The sequence below is a fragment of the Pseudopodoces humilis genome, chromosome 31 (assembly GCF_049639895.1).
Source record: "Pseudopodoces humilis isolate 2021_Gansu_Grassland_sample_001 chromosome 31, ASM4963989v1, whole genome shotgun sequence".
In the NCBI taxonomy this organism is placed as follows: Eukaryota; Metazoa; Chordata; class Aves; order Passeriformes; family Paridae; genus Pseudopodoces; species Pseudopodoces humilis.
Genome location: NC_142230.1, coordinates 776,363 through 804,329, shown reverse-complemented (window position 1 = coordinate 804,329; position 27,967 = coordinate 776,363). Strand labels below are relative to the sequence as shown.

Here is a 27,967-nt window from a genome sequence, read left to right as displayed (position 1 = left end):
CGGGGGCAAACCCCCAGTAATTAGTAATTCAAGCAGAGAAATTAAATGACAAAGGTAATGATGGTGGACAGTTCCTTGTCATTCCCGTATTGGAGATATTGGTGTGGAAACGTGCCCTGGACCGATGGGAGGCTCTTGCAGGGACAGCCATGGCCCATCATTACATGACAGACACGGTGCTGCTGGAGCTCAGCTCACAGCCCCAATAAACCCTGCGTTCTGCCTGATCCCTCGCTTTGCTGACAAAGAATTCCGAGAATCCTTTGGGATGCGGCTGTGCCCAGTCCCGCCACCCTGAGCCCCAGCCTGGCTGTTCCTGTGAGCCAGCAGTGCCCAGCTGGGCCTGTCCTGGGTCACAGCCAGGGCCAGCCTGGTTCTGGGGGGCTCAGCCAACACCCCCTGGCCCAGCCCTTGTGGCCAGCTGGGAAACCCAGGCCCTCCAGGAGGGCTCGGGCAGCTCCCAGCTCACAGCCACGGGGCTGGAGGAGCCGCAGGGACCCGGCCCCACTGCTGCCCTGCTGCTCCTCCCGTTGTGTCCCCTCTGTCACAGCTGTCCTGGGCTCTGTCCCACTGCTCTCCCCCTTCCCTGTGGCTTTGGGGGTTGCCCACGGGTGGGATCTGCCCCCTCTGCTCTTTGTGTGGCCATCAAGGGAAACTGGGATGTGGAAATCCCAATGTTCTCCAGAACCTTAGAGGGGACAATTCACTGAGGTGTCAGGGCAGCCCAAAAGCTGGGATTGAACATCTTGTGCCGGCACTGGGAGTTGGTGGGATTTGGAGAACACCCCGAGAGTGGCTTCTCCTTTTGCCCAAGCTGCCGCTGCCTCTGTTTACCAGCCCATAAAAGGGAGGTAATGACAGGGGTGATGGCTGGGGCAGCGTTTCAAAGAGCTGCTGCAAGATGCCTGAAATTCTTCTCTGTAAGCAAAGTGAGGGATTAGGTACAAATCAGAGTTTATTGGGGCTGTGAGCTGAGCTCCAGCAGCACCGTGTCTGTCACGTAATGATGAGCCACGGCTGTCCTTGTAAGCGCCTCACTCTTGTCCACTCTTGTCCACTCATGTCCAGGCCATTGTCCACAATGGGGGGATGACAGAATTTTCCGGCGTCCCTTTACATTATGAAGCTTGTCAGCGTGAATTCCAAATTACTGGGAGGGGGGATCTGCCCCCACCGCCTGGACAATGCCCCAGGCACTCTGGGGTGTATAAAAGCCCTGAGCTCCTTGCAGAGTTCCATCCGCATCCATCCACTTGACTCCTCTCCTCACCAGGGTAAGTGCAGCTCCCCAAAGCCTCTTGGGGTTCTCTCTCTGCCTCTCTCAACACAACTCCTTCCTCACACCTATGCCTCTTCCACCTTCTTCCTCTTCTGTTTTCCAGAAACCTTTACCTGTCGGAACCATGTCCTGCTCCAGCCTGTGTTCTCCCTCCTGTCTGGCCTCCACGGCCCCTCTGGCTGACACCTCCAACGAGCCCTCTGTGAGGCAGTGCCCTGACTCCACGGTGGTCATCCAGCCCCCGGTCACGGTGGTCACCTTCCCCGGGCCCATCCTCAGCTCCTTCCCGCAGCAGAGCTCCGTGGGCTCGGCAGGAGCTCCTTTCGTCGGAGGCGGCTCCGGTGGACGCCGTGGGGGCTCCGGAGGCTCCGGGGGCTATGGGGGCTCTGGTGCCTGGGGATGTTATGGAGGTTCTGGGGGCTATGGAGGTTTTGGGGGCAGCTGTGGTGGCTACAAAGGCTGCGGGCCCTGCTAAGCCCCAGCCCGAGTGCGACCCCAGCCCCAGCAGAGCTCCATGATTGCCCCCGGCCCATCCCCGCTCGCCACCGCCTGAAGCAAGGACATCCCTCGGGCCCTGCCGGCCACCAGGCCTGCGACACCACCAGCCTGCCCAGGGCCCCGCTCTGCCGCCTTCGTGCTCTGCTCGGATCCCTTCAGGAATCGCTGCCCGCTCCCAGTACGGACCCAGCTCGGCTCCGGCTCCCGTGGCTCGGCCTGGGCTGCACCGGGCTCTGTCCACGGCCAGGAGACGCGGGGAGGCCTCGGCCTGGGCCCTGCTCTCCTGCTGATCCCCTCCCACCCTCGCACGGCAATAAAAACTGGCTTGTATTGCAATGTTCACCCGGCTCTCGTCTCTCTTTGCTCCTCAGCCACTGTCCCCAGCCCAGGGCCCTTTCCAGGGGGGTTCCAGGCAGCTCCACTTGCACAAGGCTGAGGAGAAGCCCTGTCACTGGTGCCTTGAGAAGGCCGACCTACAACAGAGGCTGGACACAGTTCAGAGTAAAGCAGGGATTTATTGAAAGCCTGAAAGGAAACACCCTGGGCAGAACAGGAGCCTGGCCAGGGCTACACCCAAGATGGACCCAAAAAGGGTCACAAAATGGACAACTGGCCACCAGGGCTCACATTTTTATAAGTTAGGTCCATCTGCATCTTGGGGTTCATTGTCCAATTACAGCTTCAGGTTATGAAGTCCCATCCTTCTTGTTTTCTCGTTTCACCCAACCCTTGGTTATACTTTGGGGCCTGAAACTCCTAACAACTGTCCTTGCAGCAGCAGAACTTCCCACAGCCCCGTGCTCCAAGCCAGACCTTGCTGGCCCTTAGCTGCCCCTGCTCACACTGAATTACACCACCCACATTAAAATATTATTTAATATATGGTTAATATTTTAATGTGTTGCAACTATTGAGATAATATGGATAGAGGATGAAATAATCTTGTCTCAAAATGAACTTACAAACAAATAGGAAATCCCAAACCCAGGGAGTTCTTGGTGTTCATTTGGTATCTGCAAGGAATTTTCACACAGATCAATAGAAGGGATCTCAGAGGGGTTGGAACTCCAAGCTGCTGCTCCAAGAGCTTTGTGCTCCTTGGGACTGAACCCTGTGGACATTTCATGGCCTGGAGAGGAGACTGGGCAAGATCTGCTTGGCTCTATCTCCTTCCTTCCCAGCTGCCACCACCTCCAGCTGGACAGCCCAGAACACCTGGGCCATGGGGTGCTCATCCCTGCATTGCCCTGGAGCTTTCAGTGAGACCAACCACTGGCTGTCCAGCCCAAGAGGTGGTGTCAGGTTTGCTGCTCGGGCTGAGGGTTTGGAAGAGTTCCTGCAAGACCCTTGGGGCAATTTCCCATTGTCAGCGCGGGCTTTGGGAACGTCCTGCGTTTCCTGCTGCTGGGAGAACACGGGCAGCCGGCTGGGATGTGCTGCCCAGAGCCAGCGGGGTCTGACATCCTCGGCTGGGACACACGGAGCCAGCTGTCCCCAGGCTCCAAGGGCGCTGCCCAGGGGGATTCCAAGAGCCCAGCAGACAGCCGGGAGACTGCAGGCAGTGGGCAAAAGGGAGGAGGAAGCAAAACCAGGAGTCAAGGTTGCAATGCAAGACAGTTTTATTGCAGGGGGAGGGCAGGAGGGGCTTGGCAGAAGAGCAGGGCCATGGCCAAGGGCTTGCCGTGTCCTGGCCCTGGGCAGAGGCGGGTGAGCAGGAGCAGCAGCTCCGGGCGAGTCTCTGGGATCGGGGCACACGGAGCCCCGTGGGGATGCTCAGGCGGGGCAGGAACAAGGCAGAGGTGGTTCCCCAGCTGGCTCGAGGCGTCCAAGGTGCAGAGCCTGGCGATGCCAAAGGGGTTTTCTTGCACAGAGTGTCGGGTCGGGATGTGCCGGGGTTTCTCCTGGAGCTCTCTTTGGTCTGAGGCCACACTCGGGATGGAGCTTAGCAGGGCCCACAGTTGCCATTGAGGTAGCGGTGGCCGCTGCTCCAGCCACCGTAGCCACCATAGCCCCCATAGCCTCCACAACCCCAGCCCCCATAGCCCCCACGGCCTCCATAGCCCCAACCCCCATAGCCACCACGGCTTCCATAGCCCCAGCCCCCATAACCGCCGTAGCCCCCTCCGTAGCCTCCGTAGCCCCAACCGCCGTAGCCTCCATGGCTTCCAAAGGAGCCACCAGAGCCGGCTCCGACGTAGGGAGCTCCTGCAGAGCCCACGGCGCTCTGCTGCGGGAAGGAGCTGAGGATGGGCCCGGGGAAGGTGACCACCGAGGCCGGGGGCTGGATGACCACCGTGGAGTCAGGGCACTGCCGCACGCAGGGCTCGTTGGAGGTGTCAGCCAGAGGGGCCGGGGTGGCCACCCCACAGGTGGGGACGCACAGGCTGGAGCAGGACATCCTTCAGACAGTCAGAAATTTCTGGAAAACACCCCCAGAAGAGAGCGAAGGTGTGAGGAATGGAATTGCATGGAAGGAGACAGAAAGAGAACCCCAAGAGGCTTTGGGGAGCTGCACTTACCCTGGTGAGGAGAGGAGTCAAGTGGATGGATGCGGATGGAACTCTGCAAGGAGCTCAGGTCTTTTATACACCCCAGAGCGCCTGGGGCTTCAGGACAGGGGGTGGTGGCAAAAAACGCAAGTAATTAGGAATTTACGCTGACAAGCTTCATCAGAGAGATAATGTCGCAAGATAATTCCATGGCATCCCCACAGTGGGGACACAGGTGTGAAAACGTGTCCTGGACATGACGGAAGTGATGGGAGGGACAGCTGTGGCCCATCATTACATGACAGACACGGTGCCGCTGGAGCGGCACGCACAGCCCCAATAAACTCTGATTTGTCCCTAATCCCTCACTTTGCTTACAGAGAAGAATTTCAGGCATCTTGCAGCAGCTCTTTGAAACGCTGCCCCAGCCATCACCCCTGTCATTACCTCCCTTTTATGGGCTGGTAAACAGAGGCAGCGGCAGCTTGGGCAAAAGGAGAAGCCACTCTCGGGGTGTTCTCCAAATCCCACCAACTCCCAGTGCCGGCACAAGATGTTCAATCCCAGCTTTTGGGCTGCCCTGACACCTCAGTGAATTGTCCCCTCTAAGGTTCTGGAGAACATTGGGATTTCCACATCCCAGTTTCCCTTGATGGCCACACAAAGAGCAGAGGGGGCAGATCCCACCCGTGGGCAACCCCCAAAGCCACAGGGAAGGGGGAGAGCAGTGGGACAGAGCCCAGGACAGCTGTGACAGAGGGGACACAACGGGAGGAGCAGCAGGGCAGCAGTGGGGCCGGGTCCCTGCGGCTCCTCCAGCCCCGTGGCTGTGAGCTGGGAGCTGCCCGAGCCCTCCTGGAGGGCCTGGGTTGCCCAGCTGGCCACAAGGGCTGGGCCAGGGGGTGTTGGCTGAGCCCCCCAGAACCAGGCTGGCCCTGGCTGTGACCCAGGACAGGCCCAGCTGGGCACTGCTGGCTCACAGGCACAGCCAGGCTGGGGCTCAGGGTGGCGGGACTGGGAACAGCCGCATCCCAAAGGATTCTCGGAATTCTTTGTCAGCAAAGCGAGGGATCAGGCAGAACGCAGGGTTTATTGGGGCTGTGAGCTGAGCTCCAGCAGCACCGTGTCTGTCATGTAATGATGGGCCATGGCTGTCCCTGCAAGAGCCTCCCATCGGTCCAGGGCACGTTTCCACACCAATCTCCCTGATGTTGTGGTGTATAATTGTATTGCATCATTATCTCTCTGATTAAGCTTGTCAGCTTGAATTCCTAATTACCTGTTTTTTTGCCACCGCTCCCTTTCCTGATGCCCCAGGCCCTTTGGGAGATGTATAAAAGGCCCAGAGTTTTCACAGAGCTCTATCCACCTTCCACTGCTTGACTCGCCTTATCAACTTGGTAAGTCCAAGCCTTCTCTCCTCTTTCCTTCTCCATCCGTGGCTTTCTCAGTGAACCTTTGTCTGGGGCGGTCTCGAGGAACCTTTGGTTGGATGCTCCCCTTGCTCTCCTACTGCAGGGTTAGGATGGTTGGGGTTACACCAATGGACTGAGGGCTTTTGGGAGCTTGAGGATTTTCCATCCGCTCTGGATGTCAAAGTTCTCTTCATTCCCATGGGCATGCAAGACCCAGGGATTGTGAGGGCAAGAGATCTGAGCAGGCATTTCAGTGCAGTGGAGCTGTGTTCAGAATGTCTGAGATGATCCAGAGTGTGCTGTGGGACAGAGGCACCAAGTGGGAGAGAGCCAGGAGAGGAGTTTTGAGATGAGCCCGTGGCTCTGCCTTGTCTTGCAGCTTTCCCTGACTGTCTGAAGGATGTCCTGCTCCAGCCTGTGCGTCCCCACCTGTGGGGTGGCCACCCCGGCCCCTCTGGCTGACACCTCCAACGAGCCCTGCGTGCGGCAGTGCCCTGACTCCACGGTGGTCATCCAGCCCCCGGCCTCGGTGGTCACCTTCCCCGGGCCCATCCTCAGCTCCTTCCCGCAGCAGAGCGCCGTGGGCTCTGCAGGAGCTCCCTACGTCGGAGCCGGCTCCGGTGGCTCCTTTGGAAGCCGTGGAGGCTACGGCGGTTGGGGCTACGGAGGCTACGGAGGGGGCTACGGCGGTTATGGGGGCTGGGGCTATGGAAGCCGTGGTGGCTATGGGGGTTGGGGCTATGGAGGCCGTGGGGGCTATGGGGGCTGGGGTTGTGGAGGCTATGGGGGCTATGGTGGCTACGGTGGCTGGGGCAGCGGCCACCGCTACCTCAATGGCAACTGTGGGCCCTGCTAAGCTCCATCCTGAGTGTGGCCTCAGACCAAAGAGAGCTCCAGGAGAAACCCCGGCACATCCCGACCCGACACTCTGTGCAAGAAAACCCCTTTGGCATCGCCGGGCTCTGCACCTTGGACGCCTCGAGCCAGCTGGGGAACCACCTCTGCCTTGTTCCTGCCCCGCCTGAGCATCCCCACGGGGCTCCGTGTGCCCCGATCCCAGAGACTCGCCCGGAGCTGCTGCTCCTGCTCACCCGCCTCTGCCCAGGGCCAGGACACGGCAAGCCCTTGGCCATGGCCCTGCTCTTCTGCCAAGCCCCTCCTGCCCTCCCCCTGCAATAAAACTGTCTTGCATTGCAACCTTGACTCCTGGTTTTGCTTCCTCCTCCCTTTTGCCCACTGCCTGCAGTCTCCCGGCTGTCTGCTGGGCTCTTGGAATCCCCCTGGGCAGCGCCCTTGGAGCCTGGGGACAGCTGGCTCCGTGTGTCCCAGCCGAGGATGTCAGACCCCGCTGGCTCTGGGCAGCACATCCCAGCCAGCTGCCCGTGTTCTCCCAGCAGCAGGAAACGCAGGATGTTCCCAAAGCCCGCGCTGACAATGGGAAATTGCCCCAAGGGTCTTGCAGGAACTCTTCCAAACCCTCAGCCCGAGCAGCAAACCTGACACCACCTCTTGGGCTGGACAGCCAGTGGTTGGTCTCACTGAAAGCTCCAGGGCAATGCAGGGATGAGCACCCCATGGCCCAGGTGTTCTGGGCTGTCCAGCTGGAGGTGGTGGCAGCTGGGAAGGGAGGAGATAGATCCAAGCAGATCTTGCCCAGTCTCCTCTCCAGGCCATGAAATGTCCACAGGGTTCAGTCCCAAGGAGCACAAAGCTCTTGGAGCAGCAGCTTGGAGTTCCAACCCCTCTGAGATCCCTTCTATTGATCTGTGTGAAAATTCCTTGCAGATACCAAATGAACACCAAGAACTCCCTGGGTTTGGGATTTCCTATTTGTTTGTAAGTTCATTTTGAGACAAGATTATTTCATCCTCTATCCATATTATCTCAATAGTTGCAACACATTAAAATATTAACCATATATTAAATAATATTTTAATGTGGGTGGTGTAATTCAGTGTGAGCAGGGGCAGCTAAGGGCCAGCAAGGTCTGGCTTGGAGCACGGGGCTGTGGGAAGTTCTGCTGCTGCAAGGACAGTTGTTAGGAGTTTCAGGCCCCAAAGTATAACCAAGGGTTGGGTGAAACGAGAAAACAAGAAGGATGGGACTTCATAACCTGAAGCTGTAATTGGACAATGAACCCCAAGATGCAGATGGACCTAACTTATAAAAATGTGAGCCCTGGTGGCCAGTTGTCCATTTTGTGACCCTTTTTGGGTCCATCTTGGGTGTAGCCCTGGCCAGGCTCCTGTTCTGCCCAGGGTGTTTCCTTTCAGGCTTTCAATAAATCCCTGCTTTACTCTGAACTGTGTCCAGCCTCTGTTGTAGGTCGGCCTTCTCAAGGCACCACTGCCAGGGCTTCTCCTCGGCCTTGTGCAAGTGGAGCTGGCTGGAACCCCCCTGGAAAGGGCCCTGGGCTGGGGACAGTGGCTGAGGAGCAAAGAGAGACGAGAGCCGGGTGAACATTGCAATACAAGCCAGTTTTTATTGCCGTGCGAGGGTGGGAGGGGATCAGCAGGAGAGCAGGGCCCAGGCCGAGGCCTCCCCGCGTCTCCTGGCCGTGGACAGAGCCCGGTGCAGCCCAGGCCGAGCCACGGGAGCCGGAGCCAAGCTGGGTCCGTACTGGGAGCGGGCAGCGATTCCTGAAGGGATCCGAGCAGAGCACGAAGGCGGCAGAGCGGGGCCCTGGGCAGGCCGGTGGTGTCGCAGGCCTGGTGGCCGGCAGGGCCCGAGGGATGTCCTTGCTTCAGGCGGTGGCGAGCGGGGATGGGCCGGGGGCGATCATGGAGCTCTGCTGGGGCTGGGGTCGCACTCGGGCTGGGGCTTAGCAGGGCCCGCAGCCTTTGTAGCCACCACAGCTGCCCCCAAAACCTCCATAGCCCCCAGAACCTCCATAACATCCCCAGGCACCAGAGCCCCCATAGCCCCCGGAGCCCCCAGAGCCCCCACGGCGTCCACCGGAGCCGCCTCCGACGAAAGGAGCTCCTGCCGAGCCCACGGAGCTCTGCTGCGGGAAGGAGCTGAGGATGGGCCCGGGGAAGGTGACCACCGTGACCGGGGGCTGGATGACCACCGTGGAGTCAGGGCACTGCCTCACAGAGGGCTCGTTGGAGGTGTCAGCCAGAGGGGCCGTGGAGGCCAAGCCGCAAGGGGCACACAGGCTGGAGCAGGACATGGTTCCGACAGGTAAAGGTTTCTGGAAAACAGAAGAGGAAGAAGGTGGAAGAGGCATAGGTGTGAGGAAGGAGTTGTGTTGAGAGAGGCAGAGAGAGAACCCCAAGAGGCTTTGGGGAGCTGCACTTACCCTGGTGAGGAGAGGAGTCAAGTGGATGGATGCGGATGGAACTCTGCAAGGAGCTCAGGTCTTTTATACACCCCAGAGTGCCTGGGGCATTGTCCAGGCGGTGGGGGCAGACCCCCCCTCCCAGTAATTTGGAATTCACGCTGACAAGCTTCATAATGTAAAGGGACGCCGGAAAATTCTGTCATCCCCCCATTGTGGACAATGGCCTGGACATGAGTGGACAAGAGTGGACAAGAGTGAGGCGCTTACAAGGACAGCCGTGGCTCATCATTACGTGACAGACACGGTGCTGCTGGAGCTCAGCTCACAGCCCCAATAAACTCTGATTTGTACCTGATCCCTCGCTTTGCTGACAAAGAATCCTGAGAATCCTTTGGGATGCGGCTGTTCCCAGTCCCGCCACCCTGAGCCCCTGCCTGGCTGTGCCTGTGAGCCAGCAGTGCCCAGCTGGGCCTGTCCTGGGTCACAGCCAGGGCCAGCCTGGTTCTGGGGGGCTCAGCCAACACCCCCTGGCCCAGCCCTTGTGGCCAGCTGGGAAACCCAGGCCCTCCAGGAGGGCTCGGGCAGCTCCCAGCCCACAGCCATGGGTCTGAGTGTTTCTTGATCCTTTTTCTGCTCCCCTGTCCCTTCCTGTGCATCCCCTCTTACTCATTTATCCAATTCCTAATCCCACCCGTGTCCCACCCGTATCTGTGCCAAAATGGATCCTTGATGAAGCTTCATCTGGCATGGGATCCATCTCCTCTGCTTTTTGCATGACCATGAGGTGAATCGGGGACTGAGAACTGCAGTGGCAGGAACATCTCTTAGGGAATCTCCCTCCAAGAACCCTCTGTGGGAACCCTGTGGGGTGACCCTGCGTGTTCAGGACAGCGGGGTGATGACCCTTCCAGCCTGACCCACGCTGGGACTCGGAGGTCCTGTGACGTCCCCTGCCACGTCTGGCGTTCGGGATGCTCCCGGAGTGGGTGGGATGGCTTCTTCCTCCCGGCGTCCCTATTTAGCAGCTCGTAAAAGGGATTAATGACAAATGCGCTGGCTGTGCCCAGCATTTCAAAGCGCTCCTGAGTGATGCCCCAAACTCTCGTGCATAAGCAAAGCGGGGGATTAGGGACACGTCGGGGTTTATTTGGGCTCTGAGTTCAGCCGCAGCAATGAATGATCCTTCACGCACTGATTGGTCACCATCTGTCCCTGCAGGTGCCCGGTGGCTCTCCAGGGCACCTTTATTGGTTCCGAGCCCCAATTAGGATGGATGTAATGGCCCCACGTTCCAGTTTGTGTCATGAGGCTTGTCAGCTTGATTCCGTGGTTAGCTGGGGCTCCTGCCCCCGCCCCCTGGCCCATGCCTCAGGCACTCTGGGCTGTATAAAAGGTCCAAGAACTCCACAGGTCGCCATCCAGCTCTCTCCACTTGACTCTTCTCATTGATCGTTCTGGTAAGTCCGAGTCCTCCCTCCAGCCTTCCTTCCTCACCTGCGCCTTTCCCAGGGAATCTTTGGATGGGCATTTCCCAAGGAATCTTTGTCCCCGTGCTCCTCCAGCCCTCCCAGTGCAGAGTTCGGATGGTTGGGGCTCTCCCCGTGGACTCAGGTCCCGTGGGAGCCGGCTGATTGGGATGTGGGAGTTTTTCTTCATTCCCTTGGACCGGCAAGAGCCGGGGATGGCGAGGGGAGCAGGGGAGCCAAGGAGCCATTTCAGCTGTGCCAGGGCTTTAGCTGGGAATGCCTGGCACGATCCAGAGCACATCCTGGGGCAGGGGCTGCAGGTGGGAGAGAGCCAGCAGGGATTTGGGATGAGTCTTTGGTGTGAGCCGTGGCTCTGCCTTGTCTTGCAGCTTTCCCTGCCAAACCAAAGGATGTCCTGCTCCAGCCTGTGTGCCCCTTGCGGCTTGGCCTCCACGGCCCCTCTGGCTGACACCTCCAACGAGCCCTCTGTGAGGCAGTGCCCTGACTCCACGGTGGTCATCCAGCCCCCGGTCACGGTGGTCACCTTCCCCGGGCCCATCCTCAGCTCCTTCCCGCAGCACAGCTCCGTGGGCTCGGCAGGAGCTCCTTTCGTCGGAGGTGGCTCTGGTGGCTCCTTTGGGGGCCGTGGGGGCTCTGGGGGCTATGGGGGCTGTGGGGGCTATGGCCGCGGTTCCAGGTCCTATGGAGGAGGCTGCGGCCCGTGCTAAACCCCAAATCCCCCCGGAGCTCGGAGCTGCCTCCGCCCACGGGCTCCACCAGCAGCCCCTCGTGTCTTCTGCCGCCTGAGCCAGGATGAAGCTGCAGCCCCTGCTCAGGGCCGGCCCAGCAGCCCCGGGAGCTGCGGGGTCCCTGTCACCTGCAGGGTGACCCCACAGAGCCTCGGCCGGCGCCTTTGGGGCTCCCAGCGCTGCCTCCTGAAGCTGCCCCCTCTCTGCCATCCCAGCCAGCTGTGCTGAGCCTCGGCTGAGGCTCTGCCCTGCTCTGCCCGGCTCCGAGGCCCCCAGCCCGCCCTGGGAAGGGGAATCTCTGGGCTGGAGCCCTGGCTTGGGCCTCGCTGCTGCCTTAGGATTTTTGTGTTTCCAGTGCGTTGTTGCTGTGCTGGTTTCTCTCTTGCTGCTTGTGGCCTTTTTCATCCACAATAAAGAATCTGCATTGCATGAACAATTTCTTCTGTTATGGATTTCTTCATCCTGTCCGCAAATGGGTCTCTAACTCAGCAGCGGTGTGAGGTGTCCGATCACGGAAACACAGGGTGGTTTGGGTTGGAGGAGACCTTAAAACTCATTCTGTTCCACACCGGGACACCTTCCCTTATCCCAGACTGCTCCGAGCCCACTCCAGCCTGGCCTTGGGCACTTTCAGACATGGAGCAGCTCAGGGTTCTTTGGGAAATTCTTTCCAGGGGCTCCCCACCCTCACAGGGAAGAATTTATCTCCAAAATCCCATCTAAACCCCCTCCCCGTCAGTCTGAGCCCATTCCCCGTGCCCTGGCACTCCATCCCTTGGGAATTGTCTCTCCCCGCGTTCCTTGTGGCCCCTTCAGGTCCTGCCAGGCCACCGTGAGGTCACCTCAGAGCTCCCCCTTCTCCAAAAGGAGCAATCCCAATTCTCCCAGCCTTTCCTCCATCCCTCGGATCCTCCTGGAGCCTCCTCTGGGCTCTCTCCAGCAGCTTCAGATCCTCCCGGGGCCGGGATCCAGGGCTGGGGCAGCTCTGCAGGTGGGGTCTCACCTGAGCGGGGCAGAATCCCCCCTCCCCTGCTGACTACACGGGGGCTTAGCCCGGGACACCCCCAAATCCTTCTCCCGGGGCTGCTCCAGCTGCTCCAGCCCATCCTGGATCCATCCTGGGGGTCTCCCCGATCCCTGTGCAGCTCTTTGGCCACATTAACCCTCCTGAGATGGGAATTCGCCACAACCACTCGTGGCAGGTCAGTGCCCATCACCCTCGGGGAGAAGAACTTCCCACCCAAACCTCCCTTTTCAAGTGATAAAGGAAAACAGAAAATGTGTTTTGGTACAGAACATTTATTTGGAAAGAGAAGCTTTCCTACAATCGTGGAACAAAACTGTACAGGGTACAAAAAGCATCGTTCAGCGAGGCTCTGGCAAATCGCCCGCATCCAGGTGACGCTGCCTGTAAAAACGGGGAATTTCCCTCTTTGGCAGCCTTGCCTTGTGCAATTCCGAGCGTTTTAAGTCACCTCTCTAAGCTCAGCGCCAGTAAAAAATCCGGGATAAGCCAAAGCACGGCGGAAGCAGATGTCTGCGCTGGAAAACTGCGGGAGAACAGCTCTAAACTAAGGGGGGAAAAAACCGCGAGGAATTGCGACACGAGCCTGCCTCCCCCGGGGGGCTCCTCTGAGGAGGAGCCGGAGCAGCCCCGCAGCTCCAACCCCAAACGACAACTGGAATTACATCTGGAATGACATCTGGAATTTCCCCTGCCAGGCTCAGTACGTCCAGCGCTTCCCGGAGCGGTAGGAATTGCAGGGATGAGTCCATTGCGAGGAGTAGGTGTAGGAATATTTGGGGGCGCAGCGCGGCTCGGGACGGGCCAGCACCGGCGCTGCCACTTTGTCCCCCGCCGCCTCCAGCCTGGCGGTGACCTCGGCTGGCAGAGCTGCCGGGGACTCGCCCAGGGCAACCTCCGAGGGCTCCGAGGCTCCCACCACGGTTTGCTGCGGGTACGTGGTGAGGATGGGCCCCGGGAAGGTGACCACCACGGGCGGGGGGTAGATGATGACCCGCGAGTCGCCGCAGGTCACCACGCAGGGCTCGTTGGTGCTGCTGGCCAGAGGCTGGGGACACTTGGGCTCGCAGGGGGTGGCACAGGACAGCTGGGTGGAGGCCATCGCCGGGGGAGAGCCTGCAATGCATTCGCGGAGTTAAAAAAGCACCAAAAAAACCAAACAGAACCGAGCTCCAGAAGCGAAATCCACAACTCCTCGCATCTTTCAGTTATTGACATTTGTCTCTCATTGATTTCCAGAGGTAATCGGGACTGAAACAATTATTGGTTATTGGCATTTAGCTCTAGGGGGAGCTAAAATCGAGATAAAAACACGATTTAAACGTTGTTTATTGACATTAAACTCTAGGGGGTGGTTAGCGATAATCGAGATAAAGGCACGATTTAAACGCCTTTTATTGACATTTTGGGATTTGTTAGCGATAATCGAGATAAAAACAGGATTTAAAGGCCTGTTTATTGACATTTTGGGGGTCGTTAGCGATAATCGAGATAAAGGCACGAGCCGAGCGCTTTTTTATTGACTTTTCGTGCTGAGATAACTCGGAAAAAGACAAGAGCTGCGCGCTTGACATTCTGAGAGATAATTCGGGTAAGAACAAGGGTTGATCTCTTGTTTATTGACATTTGGTTCTAAGGCCTCATTAGAGGTAATTGAGATAATTACAGGAATTTCTCTCTTGGCTATTGGCGTTTCGTTTGAAGATCTCGCTCGGGATAATTTAGATAAAGACATAATTGATCTCTCGATTGTTGATATTTGGCGTTTAGGGATCCTCAGGGATAATTTGGATGCTTTTACTTCCCCGATTTATTCCGAATTCCCTCATTAAACTTTCCCCTTTTGCTCCTCCTCCCTCCTCATATATATTTATATATATTTTTTATATATAATAAGAGGAGCGGAGCTCCTCCCCTTTCCTCTCGTGCCGCCCCAAATCCTCCCGGCCCTTTGGAGGAATTCCCAAGGACGCGTTGAACTCGTTCCCACAGCTCCTCTGTTCCTCCCACGCGGGGGAAAAAAACCCAAAAAATCTGGATTTTCCACGTATTTCAGAGTGGAATAATCAGCTTAGCACCCTGCTTAATTTTTGTGTTATTTTCCTTGCAGATTCCTGTTGTTTTCAGACAGGAAAATATTCTGCTAAAACACAGGGGGAAAAAACCAAAAGGCTGAGAATAAGTGGGAGTGTTAAGCGCTCGTTTAATGAAAGAAACATATAATTAAACTATTTATATAATATAATATGTATTAAAATATTCATATAGCGATATAGTCAACCCAAAGAAGAAAATGACAGTCTCACCTAGGGGAAATTTATTCAATAATGTTTATTTCTTCAGGTTAAATCCCCACATAAAAGCCTGGTGTAGCGTCAGAATAATTTTTTAATCTCGTAAATGAAATTTATCTTTCTGATAATTAAAAAAAAAGGAAAATAAACGAAACCACCCATGCAGGGCATTTTCCTCCAAATTCCCTCGAGTTAGAACGCAGCACTGACCTACAGAAATGCTGTATTTAATCTCTGCAAAAGCGCTTTGAAATTTTAAATCAGTTTTAAGAGTTAGAAATGAAAGTTATTGGCACAGGTATGTTAATAGTCTGTAATCGTGGCTCGGTGTAGCTGGATGTGGCTCCAATTAAATTAAGGATAGGCTGATCCAAACGACAGCAGAGCTGCACCGAGCTCACTTCCAAGCAGGATTTTCCACATTTTTCCATGAATTCTGCCCCCCCCGATCTTGCCATCAAACCCACCCTAAACCCTGCCACACAATCAAACACGAAATTAAATCCATTCTCAAAACTTCCCCAAATATATCTATCTATCTATCTATATATATAGATAGATATACAGATATATAGATATATATTGAGATATAGACAAATATATATATATATATGTATACATGTATATATGTGTATATATATATATAATTTAATTTTTTCCCCCCAGAATTAAGAGTCTGAAATCCCTCATTCTCCCATAAATCCAAACGCCTTGGAAAAGCCCCGCTTTGCTTTTTGCACCCTTTGCCCAGCACGAAAAGCGCTCCAAAATCCCTCAGAGCCCGGATATTTAGGCAGGGCTCATCCCCGATTTTAAGCAGAAATCCACGCCAAAGCAGAAGGAAACTCGAGGTTTTTAGAGCCGGGGAATCCAAACTTACTCAGAGAGGCGGAGAGAACGAGTCGGGAGAGGCAGTGAGAAAATCCCGGTGTGGAGAGGGATTTTATATCCTCCCCTGGATGGCCGGGGGCGGCTGAGCCACCCTTTGTGCAAAGCGATTTAATTACTCGGGAGCAGAGCCCGGTGCAGGGATCGCTCCTGGAGTCGCAGGAATTGTTTTGCTCGCTGTTTATGATTATCTAAAGCCGCGTTGGGCAATAACCCCAAAAATGCAGATGGGAACCCGCCAGGTCTTTTCATCTCGGAATTTCCTGCTTTTCCCCTCCTGGTTTTCATTAAGAGGTGAAAATGCACGGAGAATTAATGAGGTTTTTTAAGCTTATCTCGGCTAAAAAGCGCACAGGGAATCTTGGAGTGCCAAGATGATTTTCCTCATGGAAGCAAAACCTCTGACACCGGGAATTGTGTCCGTGCCTCGTTTAAAAGCTGGAAAATCAGGGATTCTTCTCCATAACCCTGATGGGATTTATGCGCTCCTAAAATCAGGGCTGCAAATCTAAAGAGCAAAGCTCGGGGTTATCTTTGGAATAAAAACGAAGCCCTTCATGAATTATGCCAGCTGTGAAGTTTGAAATGAGGAGTTTGATGAAACACTTTCCATAATTTATTCTTTGTGAGGTCACAGCAGCCCGGGTCCTCTGGGATGTCATTACCACGGAATGATTTCCCTGGGTGACAAACTCGCAGGGGTTTTGAGATCCTCTTTGAAATCTCATTTTTCTGGTGTCTCCGGAATATTCCCGATAAGCTCCAAAGCCCTGCGGGATCTCTGGAGGTGCCTCATAAAATCAGAATAATTCCTGGGATGGCACAAACGCCGGCATGGTTTTACCTCGTTTCGATGCGGGCATTTCCATGCGCAAAGCTTCCCTCGGGAGGGAAGACGGAGAGAAAATGGAAAAAAAAGGGGTGCAGAGCACCGGGATTTTGGGAAGGTCCTCCCAAGGATCGTGTGGATCCTGTTCAACCTTTTGGGATCACGTCCATGGCAGAAGAATCCTCTTTTTTTTCACCCCCAGGATTTAATCCTAACGAGGTTGGATGGACGTTGTCTATGAGGAGGAGCCCAAAATCCTGCCCCAAAATCGCTCATTTTATTCTCCACACGGAATTTTCCATGTCTCCCTTATCGCCCTTTGGAATTTCTCGCTCCCCCTGCTTCCATGGAATTCCTGTTCTAGAGCAGGAGAATTAAAGCACGTGGAGAAAGCGTGGAATTCACCCCACCGAAAGGATTCCGGCTCTCCTCAGCTGATCCCTCTGGAATTTGGGAAATCCCAACCCAGGGAAGCGAATCCTGCCTGGCAAAATCAGTCCCTGGAGCGCAACTCTGGGATCGGCTCTTCTCCGAACCCCCCGAAACGCAGAAATCTCGCTCGGGGATTTCTCTTTTCCACCCACGATCTGTGTTGTGCCCCAGAGACTGCATCTGTGGGGCCGGGGGTGGATTCGGACCGAAGGAGGGGAGGTTTAGGTGGGAAATCGGGAAGGAATTGCTCCCTGGGAGGCCCTGGCACAGCTTTTCCAGGGAATTCATGGGAAAATCCACTCTCAAAACTTTCAGATTTTTTTTTTTTTTTTCAGAATTAAGAGACTGAAATCCTTCATTCTCCCAAAAATCCAAACGCCCTGGAAAAGCCCCCGCTTGGATTTTTTTGCGCTCTTTACCCGGCACGGAAAGCGCTCCTAAATCCCTCAGAGCCCGGATATTTAGGCAGAGTTCAGCCCCGATTTTAAGGAGAAATCCACCAAAATGAAGAATGTGTCCGAGGCCAGGCTGGAACAAGTCAGAACCGCGGCAAGGGCGGAACTGGGCGAGTTTTAAGGCCCCTTCCAGCCCAAACCATCCCGTGAGTAACAAAGGGAATAAAGAGCGAGCGCAGACTGCAAACCCCACAACACAGAGCTTTAATATCGCCGGGGCCCCATTAATCCTGAATCCTTTTAGAAAATTACACCCTTGCGCAGGGCAGGGGCAGCTTTAATGATGGTTAATTTGATTTTTTGTGCCCGAACCGGTTCTGCGGGGCTGCAGAGCCCCGGGGTTCGCTGAGTCAGGAGCGCTGCCTCACCAAGGAATAATCAAAGGAGAAGGATTTGGGGTGGGAGCGCGCTGTCCTCACTTCAAAGAGTTTCTGCTCGCTGACATCAGCACAAACCTCGGGTCAGCAGTTCTGGGCACGAGGAGCTCTGCGGTGCTGTAATTAATGACAATTAACGCGTCCCCGCGCTATCAGCAGCTCTGATTTCGCCCAGCGCCGGTGAAAGTTGGAGAACCCCAAAATCCGAGCCCAAGGAGCCGCGCAGTGACCGCGGTTGATCTCGGGGGTGGTCGCCCAAGAGCAGCTCCCGGGGTGGGGAGAAATCCCCAAATTCGCCCAGGGAGGAGATTCCTGGATTTTGTGGAACACGCCCGGGGTGTCTCATCCAAAAAATCCTCCCCGATCCCAATTTCCCGCTGCAGGGGGAGGACAAAACTGCGGCTCCTGCATCAAAGCATCCCTGGGGAGGCGGCGAGGATCTTCTCCAAAAAAATATCTGCCCGGCTCAGGAGAGCTGAGCCTTTTCCGGAGGATTTTTGGTTGAAAAAAAAGGGATTTTTTTTTCTTTTAGCTGGGGGATATTGAGGTTCACCGGGATTTTTTAGTTTCCAAGGCTTCACAGAGCAGCCAGACCCCCTAAATTCAGCAGTGCGACCCAGGAATTCCGCGTTGTGTTCACTTCTAGCTGGGATTAAATTAGATTTTCAATCCTAAAAAGATGCATTTCAATCCCAAAAAGATCCTAAAAAGGATACATTCAGGGAATTAAATGTTGGAGGAGCACAAAAGGGAAAGGGAGCAAAGGGAGGAGGCAGAAGGAAAACATCTCCCACAACAAGTGAGCTGCACTGAGGTATAGAATATATATAAATAGATAAAATAAATATAAATATGAGCTAAAAATAAATATTATTATGATAGGAGTAAATATATACATATATACATATATATATATTTAAATACACATTATAAATAATATAATTATTATACCAGTGTTATATGAATATATGTAAATGATACGCGTTATGTATAAATATTATGCATAAATATTGTGCATAAATATTGTAGGTTTATATACTAATATATGATTATATATATAGAAAAAATATATATATATACAATTATATTTTATATATTATAACATGTATATAAAATATAATATATAAATTAGATATCTATATATAAATAAAAATATATTAAAAAATATACATATCTAAAATGGAAATGCCAGGTTGGCAAAGGCAGCAAATTCAATTCTATAAATGATATAAAATCTGCTCAGAGCACACCTGAATTCCCTGTTTGTTTGGTTTTTTATTTAAATTAACCCCGGTTTTTGGTGTTTGGGTTGAGTTCCTTGAGCTTGCCCCAGGTGGCACTGCACAACCTGCCTCAGTTTCCCCGCAAAGCCCGAGAGTTTTCTTGTCTCAGCCGCCCCAGGGATGATCCCAGGTCATTCCCGGGATAACCCGAGTCGGGAGAAGGGGCCGGAAGGGCTCTCGGCACCATCAGGGATGGGCAAAAATAAAAGGTTGAGCTGTCAAGGCCCGAACGTCTCTGATTTGTGATGTGGGGCCTGAAAATGCCGCGCTGCCTTCCCAAAATTCCTTGGAATTATTCCCAAAATTCTTTGGGTTTATTCCCAATCGGTTTTGGAATTATTTTGGAATTATTCCCACTGGGTTCTGGAATTATTCCCATTCAGTTCTGGAATTATTCCCATTCAGTTCTGGAATTATTCCCACTGGGTTCTGGAATTATTCCCACTGGGTTCTGGAATTATTCCCATTCAGTTCTGGAATTATTCCCATTCAGTTCTGGAATTATTCCCACTGGGTTCTGGAATTATTCCCACTGGGTTCTGGAATTATTCCCATTCAGTTCTGGAATTATTCCCATTCAGTTCTGGAATTATTCCCATTCAGTTCTGGAATTATTCCCACTGGGTTCTGGAATTATTCCCATTCAGTTCTGGAATTATTCCCATTCAGTTCTGGAATTATTCCCACTGGGTTCTGGAATTATTCCCATTCAGTTCTGGAATTATTCCCACTGGGTTCTGGAATTATTCCCACTGGGTTCTGGAATTATTCCCACTGGGTTCTGGAATTATTCCCACTGGGTTCTGGAATTATTCCCATTCAGTTCTGGAATTATTCCCATTCAGTTCTGGAATTATTCCCATTCAGTTCTGGAATTATTCCCATTCAGTTCTGGAATTATTCCCACTGGGTTCTGCAATTATTCCCATTCAGTTCTGGAATTATTCCCATTCAGTTCTGGAATTATTCCCACTATGTTTTGGAATTATTCCCACCTGCCTTTGGATCGTTTCCCACCCGGCTCCCATCCAGCAGGATGGATTTACCGGGCCAACCCCACATTTTCCAGGAGGGTTTGGGACAGGGAAAAGCGGAGCTGTTTGATGGGAGGGAACCTCAGGAATGTCACCGGAGGATGCGGGAGGAGGAGCCGGGGATTTTTGGCCACCTCTGGGGTGTGGCAGCTGCTCCGGGTCACCCCCTGCTCCTCCCGGGGGACAAATCCCGGCCTCTGCTGCCACCATCCCGCCCGAGGGGGCTGAATTCACGGAAATCCAAATACTCGGGGGTTGGAGTATTAATGAAGAGTCCTTAATGAAGTTTTTGTGCTTAATTTAGTGATGTCATCGCCTGCTGTTTGGTATTACTTTCCCGTAATCTGTAATATTTATATTTATTTATTTACACATCGCAGATTGTCCTTGCCCTTGCTATAATAACAGATAAATTTATTTATATATGTAATATTTATAGTTACTTTTTTACACGTTGCAGACTGTCCTTGCCCACAATATATAATATTTATACTTATTTCTTTGCGGCTTGTCCTTGCCTGTAAAATATAATATTTATATTTATTTCTTTCACACCTTGCAGATGTGTCCTTGCCTTCGCCATAATAATAATATATATTATAATATATAATATTTATATTTATTTCTTTCACACCTTGCAGATGTGTCCTTGCCTTCGCCATAATAATAATATATATTATAATATATAATATTTATATTTATTTCTTTCACACATTGCAGATTATCCAAGCCCATAATATGTAATATTTATATTTATTTCTTTCTCACGTTGCAGATTGTCCTTGCCCAACCTGTCCCAGCCTGGTGCCCCAGGGAGGTGACAGTGCCCAGGTCCTGCCTGTACACGCTTGGCCCAGGATTTTGTCCTATTTTTTTTTGGGAACAGCCTTGTGAGTCGGCTGGAAAATTCATTCCAGGGCTTCAAATAATTAAAAAAAAAAATAAAAATAAATCTGGGGGTTTTTTTGTGCTGGGCAGCAGCATTTCACCCCAAAATCCGGGCTGGATAAACTCCGGGCAGAATCTCATCGATTTTGGGTGGTGGTTTGGTCAGTTCTGCTGTGCGAGGTGTTGAGCCTCAGGAAAAGGTCCCAAAGTCACTTCTGAGACCCAAAAAAGTTCAAAATAAAAAGCAGAGGAGAAAGAAATATTTACTTATTTCACACATTGCATGTTGTCCTTGCCCATAATATATAAATTTATATTCATTTCTAATATATAATATTTATATTTCTTTCACACGTTGCAGATTGTCCTTGCCCACAATATATAATATGTAATATTTGTATTTATTTCTGATCTATAATATTTATATTTATTTCTTTCTTATATTTATGAGAAATTTATTTATTTATATTTATTTATTTTCCGAGAAATTTATTTATTTATATTTCTTTCTTTTCCATCAGTGCTGGACTGGCAGGAGAGGGGAGCGGGTTCCAACTGAAAACGGCAGAATTTGGGTTGGATTTGGGAAGAATTCCTCCTTGGGAGGGTGGGAAGGCCCTGGCCCAGGTGGTTCCATGGATTCTCCATCCCTGGGAGCGTCCCAGGCCAGGGAATGTCCCCACCCATGGCAGAGGGAGTCACTGGATGATTTTTGGGGGTCCCTTCCACCCCGAACCATCCTAAAAAATTAAAACCCAAAAGTGCATCTGCATGACAGCATTTAATGGGCACGAGAAGCTTGATTTACAAGTGCAAAACTCGCTGGGAAGGGATAAAATCAAAGAATTCCAGGAGGCCCCACAACAAATCCCCGTGATTTTCGTAGATTTTACCAGAAGGATTTTGAAAAGAGATTTTCTTTTTACAGTTGCTGAAAATATTTTGATTTTGGTTTCCTTTTTCCCTCCTGGCTGGCATTAAATGAGATAAAGACAGGAAAAGGAGCTGGGAGAGCGTTACAAGTTGGGGCTAAGCAGGAATAAAGCACAGCAAGGACCTACAAATTCCTAATTTTCAGAAATGCCAAGTAGAGCTGATTTATCTGTTTCTTTTTAGATGGTGGGTTAGCAAAATTTACAAATGAAGAGGAATTTGGGTGAAATTTCGTTTTGGAAGCCAAGATTTTCAGTCATATTGTTTGGGTGGGTTTTATAATTTTTTATTTGGAGAGGAATTGATAATAAAACGTCCGTGTTGGCATAAAAAAACGAATTTATTGACACACAGCTTTTAGCAAACCAAAAAAAAAAAAAAAAAAGAAAAAAAAAAAGAAAGAAAGGAGATCTGTTTTTTAAAATCTGGTTTCTTGGAAAATTCTGGGCTTTGGTTCGTCCTAATTTGGAATGAGGTCAATAGAGAAATTTCAGTTTTCTCGTAGTTTGGAAATTCTAGTCCTCGGGCAGGTCTAGTGCCAGGAATCCCTGGATTTATGGACTCCATGGGAAGCTCGGGAGCTCGGCACTTCTACAATCCATTATCCATAAACTCTAGTCGGGCTCTGTCTGACTGCTCAGTTGTGCTTTTCAGTCTATCCACAGATATCCAGGCAGGGTTTAGGTTGGCCTGCAAGTTCCACAACAAAACAGCTGGGATAAGTGAGGAGGAAAAGGATTAAAATCCCCCCAGAAAGAGATCCCGGCGCCAACAGCTGAGCCCAAAGCCAACCTACCCCCAAACCCATGGAATCCCTGGGAGCCCAGGAAGTTCCTGATGTCCAGCAGACCCCTGGAGCCCACCACGGTCTGCTGGGGGAAGGTGGTCAGGGTGGGCCCGGGGTAGATGACGGAGTAGGGGGGCAAATCGGGCTCCACGATGTCCACCACGGTGTCGGGGTACTTGATGACACAGGTGTCATTGCGGGTCACGGCGAAGGGCTCGGGGCACGCCAGGCCCGCGGGGAGGCAGCGCTCGTGGAAGGGAGACATGGGGCAGAGCTGGGAATGAGAGCGAAAATGGGGGAAAATGAGCAAAAAAAACATCCTTGGTGAGGTTAAATTGCGTTAATTTGTAGTACAATGGTGATATTGTAGTACATATATACTACAATAATATATATATTATTATATTATTATGTAATATCTATATAATTGTAGTATATATATACTACAATAATATATATAATTATATTATTATGTAATATCTATATTAGTGTATATATATATATTAGTGTGTATATATATATTAGTGTATGTATATACTATAGTGTATATATATATAGTATATATATTATATATATTATACTATATTATACTAATATTATAGCATAATATTAGAGTAATAGTAATATAGTAATGGTAACATTATAGTATATATATTATATACTATGTTATATATAGTATATATAATATATACTATATATTATACATAGTATATATATGTTATCGTATATATATTATAGTGTATTCTACTAATATTATAGTCTAATATAATAATATAGTAATATACTATATAGTATATATTACTATATAGTAATAATGTATATTACTGTATATATAGTAACATTATATTACAGTATATTTAAAATATATACACTGTATATAATATATATAATATATGTTATAGTATATGTTATACTAATAGTATAGTATTATAGCAATAGTAACATTATAGTATAATAGTGTGTAAATAGTAACGTGGTTGTGGGGGTTTACGGCGAATTGGGAATTACAAAGAGCTCAGGTGGGAGTTGAATCTGTCCCGTTTAGTTTTCCAACCAGGAGCTCTTCCTGATTGAAATTCCTGGTTTTTAATATGATATTTTTCGGACCATCAGCATTTTAACCCCAAAAAGGTTTTATCCTGTCGCTTCTCTTCCCAGGATTTTGGCTGTGCCCATCCCGCTCCTGCTGCCAGGGGAAGCCCTGCTGGAAGCCACAACTCCCAGCTCAACCCCTGATTTTCAGCTCGGGTTTTAATCCTCATTTAAATCCCAAAGTGGAGGCTGGAGCTCGTTGCCTCCTCCCACCCGGTTCCAAGTGGAGCAGTGAGATCCAGGCTGGAGATCCGCCCATCTTTTATGGGTCTCATTATGGACCAGCTGGATATTTGGAATCCCAGAGCACTTTAAACCCAGCCTGATATCGAGGCCAGGTTTTTTTCTGGGCATTAATTACGGATTAATTAATTAATTTATACAGGCCGTGCTTGCCCTGGATTGTGCCCACACGGATTGGGCAAGGAAGACACGGAGGGAAAAGGGATGGTTTTCCTCATTTTCCTCATTTTCCCTCTGTGAAGCTGCAGGGTTAAAAATAAAGTCTGGAAGAGGGAGGACCTGAAATGATTTCCTAAATAAGTCCCCACTTCACCCCAGGAATCTGTGGGGGAGACAAAATCCAGGGGGGATTTCTCACGTCTCCGCCTGAACATCTCATTTTAACCTTCCCAGTCCTCAGACAATTCTGAGTCTTTTTTTCCCAGCTGATTCAAGTCCAATCTCCTTAGACTTGAAGGTGAGGAAAAGGCAAGCACGGAGTATTTCTTTTTCCAGCTGGAAAGCTGGACCTGGAATGGCTGATTTTGGCTTTGGGAAAAAGAAGATTGGGATCTTCGAGTGATTCCACACAATTCGTAAGACCTCATCCCAGAATTGGATGTTTCTTCTACATTTGGAATTTAAAATTATAAATGTATTTTAACCCAAGCCAGCAATAAAGTTGATTTTGAGTAAGGAAAATCTGTGTTCTGCTCTCTGTAGGATTGGGAAAATATTTAGGGCGAGTTCTCCAACTTAAAGGACACTGGAGCCTCCTGGAAGACAGCTGAGGGTGAGAACATCGTAGAAATTAAATTTTAAATGATCATTTCTTTAATGACACCGAGTCTTTAGAATATGAAAAGAGCACCAGGGAATTATTGAGACTCTTTAGGATTCAGAGGGAGTTTTCTGAGCTCTCCCCTCTGAAGTGCAAAACCTCAATTAACTCCAAACTAAAGGATAATAGAAAGGCTCTTTCTGGAAAAAAAAACCACCCCCTTGTCCTTTCACACGCTCACCCTGTCATTTGATATTCAGATAGCAATAATAATAATAAATATTAATAATAATAATAGATTTAAAATTCAATAATTGATTCAAAATTGACTTACCCGGATCACCCAAGGAGGAGAGGAAAAGAAAAGTGATTAGGGAGGCTTCTACGTAGCAAATGCTTTTATACACGTCCCTAAAGCGCCTGGAGGATGTGACACCCTCTTTGCATGAAGTCTTAATTAGTTGCAAAACAAACTTTGCTGCCTTCATAACTTCTGCGAGTAATGAAACTGTTTTGCTCCCTGTTTGTGTTTGTTCCCTCCCGGAGCTTCCCAGAGCGTGCTACGCCCTCCAGGCAGGATTCACTTTGCCCTTTCAAGGGCCAAAAAAAGGGCTCGATCTGCTGCTAATTAACCACATTTCAGTTATTTCGGGGCCTGATCAAGGGTTATTTTATTTGCATTGCGTTTTCCCTCTCAGGTTCTGTGAAAGGGAGCCGCAGCGGCATCATTTCCTATCGGGGAACAGCATTATTTTTATAATTTCCCGGCACAGAGGGGATTATTTTATTCCAAAAACACTCCCAGGGGGCATCAATTGTACCCCTAGACAGCCGGACATCCATAAGGAGAAAAAACTAAATCCACAATCCCATAATTCTCAATAACTTCCACGAATTCTCAATAAATATTTAATTTAATTTAATTTTTTTTAAAGAATATCGAACGGGGCTGACCCCGAGGAGAAAGCTCTGCCTTATCTCCCATCTGCAAATCCTGGGATGGGGATGAGGTGGAGCAGCTGGATTTGACCCCAGTGCGATTAAAGGCACCCAAATCCCACCCACCACTTCTGGCTCCTGACTCAAGGCGAAGTCACGAGGGCTTGGTTTTGTTCCTTGGGGCTTTTTTTCCCCCCCAGTTTTTAGGCTGGAAAGGATAAAACTGGGAAGGGGAAGGTTGGAACCATCCAGGTTTTCTTGGGACAAAATTAAGGGGGAAAAAAGTAGATAAGAAATTGTTCTGTCCTGATGAAAACTTAATTTGTCACGAATTAGAGATGTGAGTTTAATATGAAACCATTAAAATACATAAAAATGGGGGCGGGTAGTTTATCAACATTTTTTTTTTGTGAGCCAGACATGGATTTAAAAGGTTTTAATTAAGATTTTAAAGAGGAAATAGGTGACAGAAAAATCATAATAAAGAGACAAACCAGGGATCCCACAGGAAGAGATTTCCAAGCTGTGCAGCCAGGAACGTTTTGGAATAACAGTCCCCAGAGAGTTTTATTTATTTACTACATAAAAGGTGTCCTTAATTTAAATCCTATTGGAATACCGGGATGGGGCTCACTTAAATATTTGGGGACACCCTTAAAAGCACAATTCCACCTCTGTGGTGCCTCCCTGATGCCCAAATCTGCATAAATTGCTCGGGATCAGCCCAAACCCTTTTGTTCCCAGCTGCCCACAAATGCTTTTGCCTTAGGACCCCTCTGAGGCTGCAGATAATTTAAGATAATTTATCTTTAAAAAGATAATTTATGCTGGGAGGGAAAATTGAGAGTAAATAATAATTAGGAACAAAGGGAAGCAGCTCAACTTCCTGGCACCTCGCTTGGAATATGAACCCTGGGAAAGAGGAGTGAGAAGTGTGGATGTCCCATCCCTGCAAGTGTCCAAGGCAGGTGGGAATGTCCCAAGATTTAACTCTAATTAACCTGCCTGAGGTTATATGAAAGCTGTTCCGCAGGATTAATTCAGCTGAAATGTCATTTATGAAGCTATAAAGGGGCACTAATGCATATATCTATATTTTCATATTTATTTTTATCTTTTTAAATTCTTAATTTTTAAAATATTTTTCATTTTTATATTCCTATATTTCTATATACTTTCATAATACATCTATATAGTTATATTCTATATTTTTATATTTTTATTTCTGTATTTCTATATTTTTGGGGGTTTGCATTTTTATATTTTATTTTCTTTCAGAATCCCCAGACACCGCTCAGTGCTCCGTGTTCATCCCATCCCCTTTTTCCAGCCCCTTGTGCTGCAGAATATTTTGGGATTCCTGGGGATTTCTGCATTTTTGGACCCTCTATAAAAAAAGAATAAAATATATATATATAAAATAACATAAAAAAAACAATAAAAAAGCTCCTTCGCCCTTCCCTCGCAGCCGGATTTTCCGTCGCCTTTGGCAGATCTTAATTCCAGTTATTATCTGGGTTTAGCAGGGAATCACAGGAGGCAAATGAATTGTCAGAGGTCACTGGGAGGAACCGGGAATGAACCAACTTTTATCCCATTCCCGGAGATTTGAATCCCAGCGGCTCCTGGAGGCCTTGGCTGCGCTTCCGCAGGATCCGCGGGGCCAAGGAGGAGTCCCCGCGGCCCAGGATCAGCGCTCGGAGCTGGGGAACCAAGGAGTGGGAGTTCCAACCTCTGGCAGGGATTAAGGGAGGGGTTGGGAGCACTTTTGGACGCGTCCTGAAATGACTTTTCCAGTTTGGCCCCAGAAATCTGCGCCAGCAAACGCAGCCCTGGTTTTTAATAAATTTGAATCAATTTTAATAAATTATTCCGTTTTTAAAGTGCCATTTATAGTCACGTTTCCCCCAGTGTGTTGTTTTATGGAGCCGTGGAATGGTTTGGGTGGGAAGGACCTTAAAAAGTGATTTAATTCCAAGCCTTGGGACACCTCCCACGAGCCCAGGCCCCGTCCAACCAGGCCTCGGACATTTCCAGGGATGGAAAATCCACAAATGCCTGGGAAAAAAACCTCCCCACCCTCACAAAGAACAATTTTTTCCCTAATTTCTCCCTCAGAATGAACAGCCAACTTTGATTTCTTTCCATTTTCCCCTCACCACTGAGCAAAAAAAGAAAAAAAAGGTGCCAAGTTTTCCAAAGCTGCTTGAGGCCTTCAAGGCCCAATCCCTAATTAAAACCCAGGCCTTTGTTTATGTCTTTCGAAACCTAAAGCTGCCACTTAAGAAATCTGCAATTACCGGGGCCGCAAATTGCTCACGATGGGGTAATGATCCCCAGTCAGAAAATAATTCCTTTTTAATGAAAATCCCGCCTCAAAAATCATCCCTTAGGAAATGTGCGGCTCCCGAGGAATATCGGTGTGGATTTATCTTCTTTTTTACAGTTAAAGGAGGGGGAAAACCGAGCCAATAAATAATAATAAAAACAGGAGGATGAAGCTGTGGGGATTTTCTTCAATTAATTGAAA

At 50.1% G+C, this 27,967-nt stretch overlaps 6 protein-coding genes across 7 annotated transcripts; 2 read left to right on the top strand and 4 right to left on the bottom strand.

Moving 5' to 3' along the window:
* Positions 1-3,417: 3,417 nt before the first annotated feature.
* LOC102100645 (uncharacterized) lies at positions 3,418-4,318 on the bottom strand. The gene is made up of 2 exons (XM_005534290.3): positions 4,297-4,318; positions 3,418-4,196 (listed from the first exon to the last, which is right to left on the bottom strand). The coding sequence occupies exon 2, from the start codon at positions 4,173-4,175 to the stop codon at positions 3,720-3,722; it is 456 nt and encodes a 151-aa protein (XP_005534347.2). The 5' UTR covers positions 4,176-4,196; positions 4,297-4,318; the 3' UTR covers positions 3,418-3,719.
* A 1,325-nt stretch (positions 4,319-5,643) lies between these two features.
* On the top strand, positions 5,644-6,843 carry LOC148182381 (uncharacterized). The gene is made up of 2 exons (XM_088068539.1): positions 5,644-5,666; positions 6,061-6,843. Exon 2 carries the CDS (start codon positions 6,082-6,084, stop codon positions 6,535-6,537), a length of 456 nt encoding a protein of 151 aa, XP_087924665.1. The 5' UTR covers positions 5,644-5,666; positions 6,061-6,081; the 3' UTR covers positions 6,538-6,843.
* Positions 6,844-8,502: 1,659 nt separating this feature from the next.
* Positions 8,503-8,853, bottom strand: LOC102102228 (claw keratin-like). Its single transcript, XM_005534299.2, has one exon. The coding sequence runs from the start codon at positions 8,851-8,853 to the stop codon at positions 8,503-8,505; it is 351 nt and encodes a 116-aa protein (XP_005534356.2).
* Positions 8,854-10,840: 1,987 nt separating this feature from the next.
* Positions 10,841-11,158, top strand: LOC102102408 (claw keratin-like). The gene has a single exon (XM_005534300.1). It carries the CDS (start codon positions 10,841-10,843, stop codon positions 11,156-11,158), a length of 318 nt encoding a protein of 105 aa, XP_005534357.1.
* Positions 11,159-12,462: 1,304 nt separating this feature from the next.
* Positions 12,463-15,400, bottom strand: LOC106628946 (uncharacterized). Its single transcript, XM_014262760.2, has 2 exons — positions 15,378-15,400; positions 12,463-13,319 (listed from the first exon to the last, which is right to left on the bottom strand). The coding sequence occupies exon 2, from the start codon at positions 13,303-13,305 to the stop codon at positions 12,904-12,906; it is 402 nt and encodes a 133-aa protein (XP_014118235.1). The 5' UTR covers positions 13,306-13,319; positions 15,378-15,400; the 3' UTR covers positions 12,463-12,903.
* Positions 15,401-21,522: 6,122 nt separating this feature from the next.
* LOC148182380 (scale keratin-like) lies at positions 21,523-24,847 on the bottom strand. 2 transcript variants are annotated; one of them, XM_088068584.1, is made up of 3 exons: positions 24,833-24,847; positions 22,413-22,677; positions 21,523-22,306 (listed from the first exon to the last, which is right to left on the bottom strand). In XM_088068584.1, the coding sequence occupies exons 2-3, from the start codon at positions 22,666-22,668 to the stop codon at positions 22,272-22,274; spliced, it is 291 nt and encodes a 96-aa protein (XP_087924710.1). In that variant the 5' UTR covers positions 22,669-22,677; positions 24,833-24,847; the 3' UTR covers positions 21,523-22,271. The 2 variants fall into 2 exon arrangements, with proteins under 2 accessions (XP_087924710.1, XP_087924709.1); XM_088068583.1 differs by having other exon boundaries at positions 21,523-22,677.
* Between the last annotated feature and the right edge of the window lie 3,120 nt (positions 24,848-27,967).

What these genes read in the sequence shown, in the direction of transcription:
- LOC148182380 (XM_088068583.1), bottom strand. Translation starts at nt 22,668, where the DNA reads ATGTCTCCCTTCCACGAGCGCTGCCTCCCCGCGGGCCTGGCGTGCCCC.
- LOC106628946 (XM_014262760.2), bottom strand. Translation starts at nt 13,305, where the DNA reads ATGGCCTCCACCCAGCTGTCCTGTGCCACCCCCTGCGAGCCCAAGTGT.
- LOC102102228 (XM_005534299.2), bottom strand. Translation starts at nt 8,853, where the DNA reads ATGTCCTGCTCCAGCCTGTGTGCCCCTTGCGGCTTGGCCTCCACGGCC.
- LOC102102408 (XM_005534300.1), top strand. Translation starts at nt 10,841, where the DNA reads ATGTCCTGCTCCAGCCTGTGTGCCCCTTGCGGCTTGGCCTCCACGGCC.
- LOC102100645 (XM_005534290.3), bottom strand. Translation starts at nt 4,175, where the DNA reads ATGTCCTGCTCCAGCCTGTGCGTCCCCACCTGTGGGGTGGCCACCCCG.
- LOC148182381 (XM_088068539.1), top strand. Translation starts at nt 6,082, where the DNA reads ATGTCCTGCTCCAGCCTGTGCGTCCCCACCTGTGGGGTGGCCACCCCG.